Below are 11,917 nucleotides of genomic sequence, written 5' to 3' on the forward strand. Positions count from 1 at the left end.
CAGCTGGGGCCCACTGAGCCCCACACCACCCTCCGCCCCGGCACCCTGCCCCCAACGCCAGCTGTGGGCTGCCGTCTCCTCTTTCCAGGATTGGGGAGGGGGCAGCCTGGCTGGCTGCTCTGACCCTGCTTTGAGCCTCCTTTGATGATGCAGGTTTCAGGCCCACCTCGCCAGCCCTCAGGCCCCTGCCAGGCCAGGCTAGGACACAGGTGCCCGCGAGCACCATGGGTCCGGCGTGGCCCTGCCCAGGCCCCCCTGCCACCCTCACCTCTCTGCAGGCCCGCAAGATGCCACCTTGACTTAGACGCCCAGGCCGGATGTCTGCTCAGAAACGGATTCCTCCATTTAGGCCGGCTTCCTTCCTTCTCCCACCCCCGGGGCAGCGGATGACTTCAGTGTTTAGCATTAAACACGGGGCTAAAATAACGTTATAAAGGTATGAAGTGGAGGAGGCTCTTTTCTAAAATTAATCTCGCATAACATCAGTAAGGGAGCCAACGGCTGAATTTAGATCGCTTCTTAAACCGCAGAATATGGAAGCCTCGAGCCTCGAGATGGAGACCAGTCAGAGAGCACTTATGCAGACCGCCACGTCTCCAGTGACCAGGGGACGGCAGGCTTGCAGCTGCAGGAACGATGCGGCAGGGGGAAGCCCTCGGGTAGGAGGAGGCCCCTCGCCGAGAAAATACCACACTATGGCTCCCAGCAGTGGAGCTCGGCCAGCCCGTGCCCTGCAGGGGGTGGCACTGTCCAGCTGGGAAGGCCACACCTTGCCATCCGCTCTCCACGTTCAGCTCCCCTCCTGCTCCCCTGCCTCTTCCCGGACCTGGATGCTGGATGGCCACGTCCTCTGGGCTCTGCCTACACCCAGGGAGTTCCAGTGTGTCAGACCCCTTGTTCTGGGCGTGGCAGGGACAAGAGGGCATTAGACTTGGCATCTGGAGATGGGGTTCTAATTCACCCTCCGGCAAGTCATTTCCCCTCGGAGCCTGTTCACCTCTTCTATAAAGTGGCTGCCATGCTAGGATCAATGAGTGCGGCCAGCTCGGAGCCACCCTGGCTTTCTGGGAGAGCCCCCTGGTGACTGTCCTTGTTCCCATTCCCAGAAACTGAGTGTGCCAGCAATTCTCAGCCAAGGCAACCACATCCAGGGTGGCTCCCTGCAGCTGGGCCACCTGCTGCCCCACAGGGTTCCAGAACCTCGAGGGGCCCCTGGATCACTCCCCAGGGGAGGACACGAAACCCAGAGAGGGTCACGGGGTCAGCACTAGCCAAAGTGGGACCAATGCCCAGGCCCCCGACTCCTGCTCAGACCTTGCTCACATGCCTCCTCCAGGAAGCCTTTCCTGCTTGCTCCCCTGGACTATCATCTCTCTGTACTTTGGCCTGAGAGATCCCTGCTTGCTCCCCTGGACCATCACCTCTCTGTACTCCGACCTGAGAGAGCTGAGGTTGGCTGGTGACAGCTCTGCCCCAGCCACTGCTGAGAAGGCTCTGCCTGCCCCACCCAACCCCACCCTATCCCCTGGACTGTGGCCTCCCTGGGGACCCAAGCCTTGGCCTGCCTTCAGAGAGCTTCTTCAGGGTCTCCCAGGGGGCAGAGCTGCCCAGGGCCACCAAGTTCGGTGCCGGAGGAGGGCAGACAGCTGACAGGAAGCCCAGTGCGTACTCAGAGATGCTGGAAGCTGCTGGTGGGCTCACCTGGCGGAAAAGGACCCCAGTGTCAGTGCAGTAGCGCTGCGTCTCCTCCCCGCCCTGCAGCACCACCACAGAGCCGGCCTGCACCACGGGGTTCTTCCGCAGCCGCTCACACAGGCGCCGCCTGTTCAGGACAAACAGCGCCAGCGGCACCTTCAGGGTTTCATTGCCCAGCCAAAACGAGGGTCTGCAAAGACACACACAGCCAGGCAGGCTTCCGTTAGTATCACCGGACCCCTTCATACCACAGGACCCCTCTCAGCACACAGCAGGCTGGCCTCCATCTGCTTGTGACCCAGAAACTGTCCCTCACTGGGCCGCCCAAGAACCACAGAGCCTTGTCAACCATGCCCTCCCCTCCTGTCCCTGAGCCCTGGATCACAAGTGGTGATGTGGGCAGGTGGCCCCACAGAGGGAGAGCCTGCAATGGTTTGGAGACGCACACCTTCCCCGGCTCCCGCCCTCAAGGAGCTTCCCATCCACGTGACATCTGGCCCAGGGGACAATGCAGCCCTGCCCACATGCCTGTAGGATGCCATCTTTGCACATCATAGACCTGGCAGCCTCACCTGAGCCAGGACACCTACCTATCCCTCCCCTCTCCCCACACACACCCCAGGGCACTCAGCAAGCCAGGCTAGTATGCACCACGGGCTGGAGGGGGAACCCAGGGCGAGGGGGAGTCCAGGCCCCGGGAGTGGCAGCCCTTGGGGTGCTGACCCCGAGGCGAGCACCAGCGAGGGGTGAGCTGCTGAGACCTCACAGCCGGGCAGGGCCAGGCCTGCAGGGCAGGTGGGTGTCTCTCCCCACCGCCACCCCGGCTTCCCTTTTCCCTGAGAAAATACTGCCTCTCCTCCCAGCACCCACTCCCCAAACCCCACCTGCCTCAGGACCCCTCACGCCACTGCTTCTACTGGAAGCTTCCCTCCCCCCAGATGGGATGGTGCCTGCCCCACCCCCTCGCATCTTCCTGGGTTGCTCCCCCATCGATCCTCCGCTCTCAGGATCATTCTCAGCATTCCGGCACCCAGGAACCTCACCCATCCTAAAAATAAATAAAAGCACTGCCCTTGACCACTGTGCCCTCCAGCAGTCAATTCCTCTCTCCCTTTGCCGTCAACACCCTCTGAAAAGTCACCCAAGCCTGTCCCCATGTGTTGGCCACCCATGGTCTCCTCATTCTACCCCTCCCCACCAGATCCCAGCCCACCCCCTCCCTACGCTGTAGGGGATACAGTGACCCCACACTCCTGAGTCTGCAGGTGGGTGCCCAGTCCTCAGGGGGCCTGGATGCCAGGGACACTGGAGGCCACAGTCTCTGCTGAAACCCTGCCTAGCTAGCACCAGCCCCTCCAGGCCCCCCTCCATCCTCCGTCTCACCTCCATCTCCCACCCGGACAAGTGCAAGGAACTCTCTGCTGCTCCAATCCCAGCTTCCCCCACAGCCAGGTCTGCACCCCCGTGGAGGGAACCTTAAAAAGGGCACGTCCCAGTAGGTGCTCCCCTGCTCGACCCCTCTCCGCTTCCCAGTGCACCTAGAACACAGTGGAGGCTCATTTCCAGCCGCAAGGTGCAGAGGGAGCCCACAGGCGTCTCGCTCTTCCCTAAACTCCAAAATCACACCACTGGGGGCCGTTGCTGCTGCTGCCCCCCGGGAGAGAGCCCGTGGGAACCAGGCCTCTGCAGAAATGCCCCCTCTTCCCTGGAGGCTTTCCCAACAACACCATCCAAACCTCCCCCTACACTCTTCACCTCTCTCCAGAGCACGCCTCACTGCCTGACCGTATTCGTGTACTTGCTCGTTGTCTCTCCAGGTAAAATGCCCACTCTGTGAGGGCAGGGACCTTGTCTCCTTCCCAGAACCTAAAACAGTGCGGCATCAAGGATGAAATGGAAGAAGTGCAGTCCCAGGGCCCGGGCCAGTCCCCTAGCAAGGCCGGAGCCAGAGTGGAGGAGCTGGGCAGGGGTGTGTGGTATGTGCAGAGGGAGGCCCTACAGACTGTCTGGGCAGAGGGCGTAGAGGTCGAGGTCAAGGACAGCCCAGAGCCGGTGTGAGGGAGGGGCCTCTACCTGGGACAGCAGTGAGAGCTGGGCAGATGGACCCTCCCCTCAGGGCACTCAGCTGGCCAAGGGACCCTCAGAGGCAGGTGACACGTCCTGCTCATCTTGGCTCCAATGCTTTTCTCAGGATGGTTTTCCCTGGCTTCCTTTTTTTTTTTTTTCTTTTGCTTTTTTTTAGGGCCGCACCCGCAGCATAAGGAGGTTCCCAGACTAGGGGTCAAATCAGAGCTACAGCTGCTGGCCTACACCACAACCACAGCAATGTGGGATCTGAGCCAAGTCTATAACCTACACCACGGTTCATGGCAACACCAGATCCTTAACCCACTGAGGGATGCCAGGGAATGAACCCACATCCTCAGTGGGGTGTGGGGAGGGGCTGGACAGAGAATCCACTCCCCAGCTCCCTCCCTGGGGGAACCCGGAACTACAATGGCCACCAAGGCCACAGCAGGGGCCAGGCAGCCCTTCCCACACAGGGGCCTCACTGGCTCCTGATGAGCTTGTCTCCTCTTCCTCCCAGGTATGCTTAACCTGCCCAAAGATCTGCGAACAGACCCACATTCAGTCGGCCCTTGGAGTGAGGCTCCGCCTGGTAGGTCTCTACTGAATGGACACATTTGCCTTCCAACATATATGCTGACTGGTGCTCACTGGTGAGGTCCGACTCCTCCCTCCAGAATGCAAACCCCATGAAGACGGAGATCTGGGTCTGCTCTGGTCACCACTGCCCCCGGCCCAGGACTGTGCTTGGCACACAGCAAGGGCTCAATAAATATTGGCTGAGTGCACAGCTGTCACAGCCTGGGGCCACCCACACAGCTGTGCTGATCAGAAGTTGCTACATCAGCCCAGTGGGACAGGAAGCTGAACGCTTGGGCTGGCCTGGCCCACCCCACATATGATCACAGGACTAGAGCCTCCCTCTGGGGCCCCTCCCCAGCACGTGCCCTCACTCACTCCCTGGTGGGGTCGGGGGTGGGGTGGGGGGGGACACAAGTGGCCAGGGTTCCTCTAAGCAGGCGGCTTTCCTGCTACGCTCAGCCATAAGGATGAAAGGGCAACAGTGACAGCTTAGAAACAGGACTGCAACCCAGCTGGCCGTGCTGCAGGAACTGAAAGTGCAGCCACCAGCACCTCTGTCCAGAGTCCCCCACGCCCCGCATTTTTTCCCCTTACGCAGCAAAGCCCACGGGTGTGGACACCAGGAAGAACCTTGTCTCTACAGACTCCCAAAGACACAGAGGGAATGCCACCAAGGCACTGCTGCAGATGGCCTGGGCCAGAGATGCAGACTCAACAGCACAACTGCCTGAAAATGACTCACCTCAGCCCTCCGCCTGCAGAGCCGCGCCCACCTCACTCCCCCTCCCCCACCCCCAAGCCTCAGCTTCCTCCTTAAACACACCGGGTACCACTCGTTCCTCCTGGACCACACCACGTCCCCACCCAGAAGCCGATTTCATCTTATCCAGAACTTCTGAGAGACCTAAATTCCTCAGGGCACCTAGACAGGAACCTTCTGGCCCAAGGGCCAAGCAGCACAGGTCAACACAGGCGACTTGATAAGGTACCCTCCCTGTGATCCTCAGCTGCTATTGCAAAGAAAATCTACAATACTAGCTAATCCTCCACAGGGCTCCGCCAGAACAGAGCACAGGGAGCCCCCAGGCAGGCCGATGGCTGCAGTCATTCATTACTGCAGGGCACCCCAGAATCAAGGCTTATAGAGACATGCCCTTTGATTCTTTGTGACATAAACCAACCCCTCAGAGAGAATGTTGGGCCCAGAGCCATCGCAGGTGGCTTTTCCCTGCAAGTTCAGCAAAAGCAGCACTAATAAAACATCCCCAACTGATTTCTGCTGGAGCCTCTGTTAACTGGCACCTAGAATTGGAACAGCAAACGCCAGGTCATCCCGTGTCCAAGTGTAAATAAGGCGCACTTTACTGCAGGCAGCCAAGGGCACATGCAACTCCCAGGGAAGAGAGCAGGGCTGGGGGGCAAAGGCTCCAGGGTATCAAAGAGACCCACAGAACAAGCTGAGCCACCACTTCCTTTGTCCTCAGTGGCCACATGTAGTGTTCTCACCCAAGGCCCTTGGAATTTAGGGACTCCATCTACTTGGATGGGAAAAAAAAAATTATATTTTTATTTTCCTAATCACATTCAAATTAACATTTCCTTCAATTATTAATGTAAGCAACTAACCACAACAGTACCAGCAAGCAATACGTGAAACAATCACCAAGAGAAATCAGAAGTATTTTAATGTCACTTTTTTTTTTGTCTCTTTGCCTTTTCTTGGGCCACTCCTGCGGCATATGGAGGTTCCCAGGCTAGGGGTCGAATCGGAGCGGTAGTTGCCAGCCTAGGCCAGAGCCACCGCAACGCAGGATCTGAGCCGCGTCTGCAATCTACACCACAGCTCACGGCAACGCCGGATCCTTAACCCACTGAGCAAAGCCAGGGACCGAACCCGCAACCTCATGGTTCCTAGTTGAATTCGTTAACCACTGCGCCACGACGGGAACTCTTTTTTTTTTTTTTTTTTTAAAGGGCTGCACCTGCAGCACATGGAGGTTTCCAGGCTAGGGGTTCAATTGGAGCTCCAGTTGCCAGCCTACGCCACAGCCACAGCAACATCAGATCCGAGTCACATCTGTGACCTACACCACAGCTCACGGCAACGCCAGGTCCTTAACCCACTGAGCGAGGCCAGGGATCGAACCCACAACTTCATGGTTCCTAGTTGGATTCGTTTCCGCTGCACCATGATGGGAACTCTTCATGTCACATTACTGATGTCACAGTATCTCAAAATATGACTTTTGCTCCCACTACTTCAAAATGAAGGTGGTTATTAGACCTGCTGTCTTTACTAAATGTGTCAATCAAGAAGCGTATATTACTAACCACAAATTTCTTTAATTTTTAAAAATTTTACTGAAGTATAGTTGATTGTCAACGTTGTGTTAATTTCTGCTGTACGACAAAGTGATTCAGTTATACATATACCCCTATCCTTTTTCAGATTCTTTTCCCATATAGGTTATCATATAAGCAGGTTATTTCTGACTAGAGTTCCCTGTGCTATACAGTGGGTCTTGTTGACCATCCATTCCACATACAATAGTGTGCAGATGCTGGTCCTTAACATCTTGATAACTGAATTTCGACATAATTGGCTTCCCTTGTAATCCTCTGTATTTTATTTCACACACATATATATTTTTTTTAATGGCCGCACTCATGGCATATGGAAAATTCCCAGGCCAGGGACTGAATCCGAGCCCCAACTGGGACCACAGCTGCAGCAATGCCAGATCCTTTAACCCACTGCACTGGGCTGGGTTTGAACCCACACCTGCACAGCAACTCAAGCCACTGTAGTCAGATTCTTAACCTGCTGTGCCACAGCAAGAACTCCCTATTTCATATATTTTAAAACATCATGCTAAGAAGGATGCAAAGGCCTCACTGATGCCCAAGGGGCCCACAGCACAGACAAGGGACAAGATCCCTGCATCAGAATGTGTCACCCCTTCTGGATTGGACCATACTGCTAAGTTCCCAGCAAGAGAGATCAGCCCAGGGACCAGCCTGCTCCCTCACCCTCAGCCTCCAGCTCAGGCCAGGCACTGAGCCCTCTAGCTGACTGTCAGCGAGGCCAGCCCACTCACCCTGGTTGGAGGGGCCTTGTGGCTGCTGTCACCCTGCCTTTCTCCTGATGAGGGTCAGGGGGCTAAGTGCACACAGGGACCTGTGTGGAGTCACACCAGGCCTGGGGAAGGGCCTGGGAGGGCAAAGGGGCCCTCAGTGGCCAGCCTGCCTCCCACAGACCCACCCCTCCCCAGCCCCCACGGTCAGCCTGATGCCTCTGCTCCAAGTACAAAGTTCATCTTAGGGTGGGGATGGGCTTTGATCCATAACCTGAATCCTCCAAACACTTGCTCTCCAGAAATGCTGACTCCAGCATGACCTATGACCCCTACAGGTACACACCAAGGGCAGCTCACCTGCTGCTTCACACTAGTCAAAGGCCCTCTGGGCAGCAGTTCCCTGAGAGTCACTCAAAGAATTAAAGATATTTCGAAGTTACCGTCCTGGCTCAGTGGCTAATGAATCCGACTAGGAACTATGAGGTTGGGGTTCGATCCCTGGCCTTGCTCAGTGGGTTAAGGATCTGGCATTGCCGTGAGCTGTGGTGTAGGTTGCAGACGCGGCTCGGATCCCGTGTTGCTGTGGCTCTGGTGTAGGCTGGCGGCTAGAGCTCCAATTCGACCCCTAGCCTGGGAACATCCATATGCCACGGGAGTGGCCCAAGAAATGGCAAAGAGACCAAAAAAAAAAAGAATTAAAGATATTTCTTCATCCTATTGAGAGTTGTGTTCCCACTCCCACCCACAACTCCTTTCTGCAATCACTGAGAGTCCCCTGGAAAGCCAGGAAAGGTGGACTAATTTAGGTGGAGGACTAAATCCTTTTATTCTTTTTGGCACTGTAGCCTAGCACCAATCACAAGGTGGCCCTGGAGAGACAAACTGAACCGGTCCCTGCACTCCAAGGATGCTGGCAGAGGCAGGAAGGGGGGCAACTCCTCCTCCAATCATGACGGGCAGCCTGCCAGTGGGAAAAACTGGGATTCTCTGGAGTTCTGAACCGGAAGCCTTGGCTGGAGGTCAGGAGGGAAGGGGGCCAGGAAAGGCTTCTTAGGAGAAGGAACCATCCGAGCCAGGCCTGCAGATACGCGAACAACATGTCAGAGAATGAGGGCACTCCAGGGCCAGCAGGTGAGTGAGCAAAGAAAGGAGGAGAACGGAAAAAGCCACGTGGAAGCAGATGCAGCAGGTCTGGCTGTAGCAGAGAAGTCTCAACTCTGTCTATGGAAAGCTCAAGGCATAACCCAAGAAGAAGGCAGGGCCCCCCTCACCAAGTACCATGGGATGGGGGAGAGGGGGTACAGGAGGGTATGAACTCACAGAAGACCCTCTGGGGGCTGCCTGTGCGACCCTCTGTTTCCAACTCGAAGTCCCTGCCCAGGCTAGCAGGACAGAGCAGGATCAACCCTGAAACACTCCTTAGAAGAGCATCTCAAGTTTCTCGCTGAACTTGAAATGCTAGCTTAGGGCTTCCACTCTTCCCCAAGTCACATGGAACACAATCAGTCTCCCTGGCCTCTCGCGGCTTCCCCCAGCCTAGGATCTAGAAGGACTCTACAGGCAACCAGATCCAACTCCCAGGGAGCCTGTGGCTGTGATCTGATGGGACGGTGTCTCATTATGCCTGACGCTCTCACCTGTCCTGTGTGTGCAGCTGGGCACCAGGCTTTGCTGGAACATATTCAAAGCCTCTTCCACCTATGGGAATTGCTGGGCTCAAAATGTCCAGCAGGGCGATCCATACCAACCCAGGATGGCCTTTGCCAAAGAGACCCTGTTAAGTTCTGCAAACTACGCGCATCTGTCAGGTCTCCCTTCAATTTACACACCTCTCCAAGACCCCTGTCACCGAGTTTCACTGCCCCGTGGCCCAGAGACTCAGCAGGCCCTCCTTCCAGCCAACCAGCTCCATGCTCAACCCATCCAATCACCAGCCTGGCTCCCTTGTACCCTCAGGAGAGCACCAGATCTCAAAGCCAGCAGGGATCCCTGAACCCAAATGTCCTGTGACCACCTGGTGACCCATAGAGGTAATTCACCCACATCTGGGCACTGGCCTGTACCCACTGCTCACTCTTCTCTTTAAGATGTGATCAAGGATCACAGGCTGAGTTCAAGGATCTTACCCTGGATTCCTTGACATTCACATGGGACTTTGCAAGCACAGTTCTCTGCCCTAGGGGTGCTCAAGGACCAGCACAAATGTCATCCAGGGCATGAAGCCTAACTGCACTCTCCCCTGAGCTCAGAACCCACAACTTTCCATGGTACATACCAAGACTGGAGGCAGACAGATGACATCTGCCCCAGTGGACCATGAACATCTAAGGGTAGACCCAGTACTGTTCCTGGAATACAACAGGAGGTGCCTAGTCAGTGTTTGATTTGTATGTTCTAAGCTCTTCCAACCTCGGGGGCCAATCGAGGGGGCCATTTTCTGCTGCCATTCTCCCTCCCTTCCAAAAAGAGACATGTGTTTAGTCTACCGGTTCCCCCATTCTGATCTCAATTCCAGCCTGGCATCTGGGGCAGTGTCCTCTCTCTACCAGTCCCCTTCCCAGCCCCCAGCAACTCCAGGCCCAGATGATGTCCCCATAATTGGGCCTTGCCCTGAACACATACATAGCCCAGGGCATAACTGTCTAAAAGGCATATCTGAGCAGATGAGACCCCTTGAAAGGTTCCAGTCCCTTAAGACAAAGTCTGGAAACGCTGGCTGAGACGCCACGCCCTCCTGCACAGGGACGCACTCCACTGTCCCGTCACCAGAGCACTCTGAACGCTCAAACTTTGCCCAGATATTCCCTCATCTGGAACATCCTCCAATGCTTCAGTGAGCCCATCTAGCCACACTTTCGTCTACTAGATCCATTTAGCATGGATTAGTATAATTTACCGTAGAATTTATGAAGCATCTACTGTGTGCAAGGCAAATGCTAAAGATGCCTAGGAGTGCACCAGACAAAAACCCTGCCTCACACTCTAAATCGAGAGAAGCCGAGAAACAAGTTTTGTTTTTTGGATGTATGATATAATTTACCAGGTGGTGCTGAGAGTGGGCTAGGTTCTCAGGGAAGGATTCCCTGAGGGGCTGACATCTGGGCCCTGAAGTAAGGAGGGAAGCATCCCGCTGGGGAGGGGATTCCAAGCTCATCTCAAACACTCCCTTCTGCCCGAGAGCACCCGGGTCCTGGTGCCCTGGCAACGCCGTCTTCCCATCTGCGGGTTGGGGCCGTGAACGCACGCTCGACCCGAGGCCCCACCTGGGCTGCAGAGTTCGGGTGAGGGGCTAAGAGCCCGAGGGGAGTGGTCAGCGGCCAGACACGCAGCCTGCTGCCCGGCGCTCGGACGCCCAACCCTCGCGAAGAAGCGAGGCCCGCGGCCACACAGCGCGGCCAACAAGGACACGGCCCGGCGGCGGGGCTCTCGCCCACTCTGCAGCCGGGAGGTCCCGCTCCGCGCCGTGAGGCAAGGGCCCGGGACAGCAGCAGCACTCACCCAGTGGCCGCCGCCATGCTTTCCCGGCTCCTGCGTCACGTGAAGTGCGGCGTCAGCGGAGCCCCGGTAGGGTCCCACTTCGAGGGGCGGGTCCTGGGCGGGGCCTAGGCAGGGCCCGCCCCCGGTCTCCGCCCCCTCCAGCGCGGGACTCTGAAATCAGAGAGGGGCGGAGCCCGAAGGGGGCTGGAGAATCTATCCACTCGCCGGCCTCGGGCTGCAGGCGAGGGGCGGGGCTAAGGGAAGGGCGGAGGCCCTTCCTAAGAAGGAAGGAACCCCCTGAGGCAGTGGATACTTTGATTCAGCCCCCTACTTGGGGTCTCAGCCTGCCTGGGGGTGGAAAAACATCTTGCGAAAGAGAGCCTCTGACCCAGTCTAGGGTCAGGCAGAGGTGACCGCTCTTGCTTAAGGAGGGAAATGGCTGGAGCAAAGGCCGGGGCAATTGGAATAACGTAGAAGTTCAGGAGAGTGGTGTGGGAGTGAAAGGTCCAGCCTCAGAGGTAAGTAAGGATCAGATCTTGCAGTGCCTTGAATATAGGGCTGGGGAGTTAGGACTGGTGGGACCTTTCCAAGCTCCCTCCGTTACAGGATGGGGCTGGACCTGGAGGCAGGGAGGCCAGTGAGGAGGCCTGTGGAGAAGTGGGAAATTGAGGGCATGGTTCAGGAGAGAGAATCTAGGAGAGGGCATCCCCCTCTGCCCTGCTGGGCACTCTTGTTGGGTGCAGGGTCCTGCAAGAGCTGGGGAGGGAGGCAGGAAAGGGGATGGGAAGTAGATGATCCAGGGAGCTCGCTGTGCTTCCCGTGCCTTGGAATAATAGTAATACTAACAACTACTGCCAACTCCAACGCCAGCCAGCCGGCACTTACTGTGCCTCAATGTTTTGCAAATGTCAGTTCACTGAATCCTCACAATAGCCCTGTGAGGTAGGCTCTGTCCTTAATACCATTTTAGCACCAGGAAACTGAGACCCAGAGAGGTAGATAAGTTACCTAAACTTACA

General features: G+C 56.6%; 1 protein-coding gene across 1 annotated transcript in view; it reads right to left on the reverse strand.

The window, feature by feature from the left end:
- PEPD (peptidase D) overlaps positions 1–11,023 on the reverse strand; it is a 113,258-nt gene extending 102,235 nt beyond the window's left edge. Inside the window, exons 1-2 of the mRNA XM_047794024.1 lie at positions 10,920–11,023; positions 1,702–1,885 (exon numbers count right to left, since the gene is read on the reverse strand). Coding sequence (XP_047649980.1) covers positions 1,702–1,885; positions 10,920–10,936 — 201 coding nt within the window. The 5' untranslated portion in view covers positions 10,937–11,023. The remainder of the gene's footprint in view (positions 1–1,701; positions 1,886–10,919) is intronic.
- Positions 11,024–11,917: the final 894 nt, after the last annotated feature.

Source organism: Phacochoerus africanus, chromosome 8, assembly GCF_016906955.1.
Source record: "Phacochoerus africanus isolate WHEZ1 chromosome 8, ROS_Pafr_v1, whole genome shotgun sequence".
Classification (NCBI taxonomy): domain Eukaryota; kingdom Metazoa; phylum Chordata; class Mammalia; order Artiodactyla; family Suidae; genus Phacochoerus; species Phacochoerus africanus.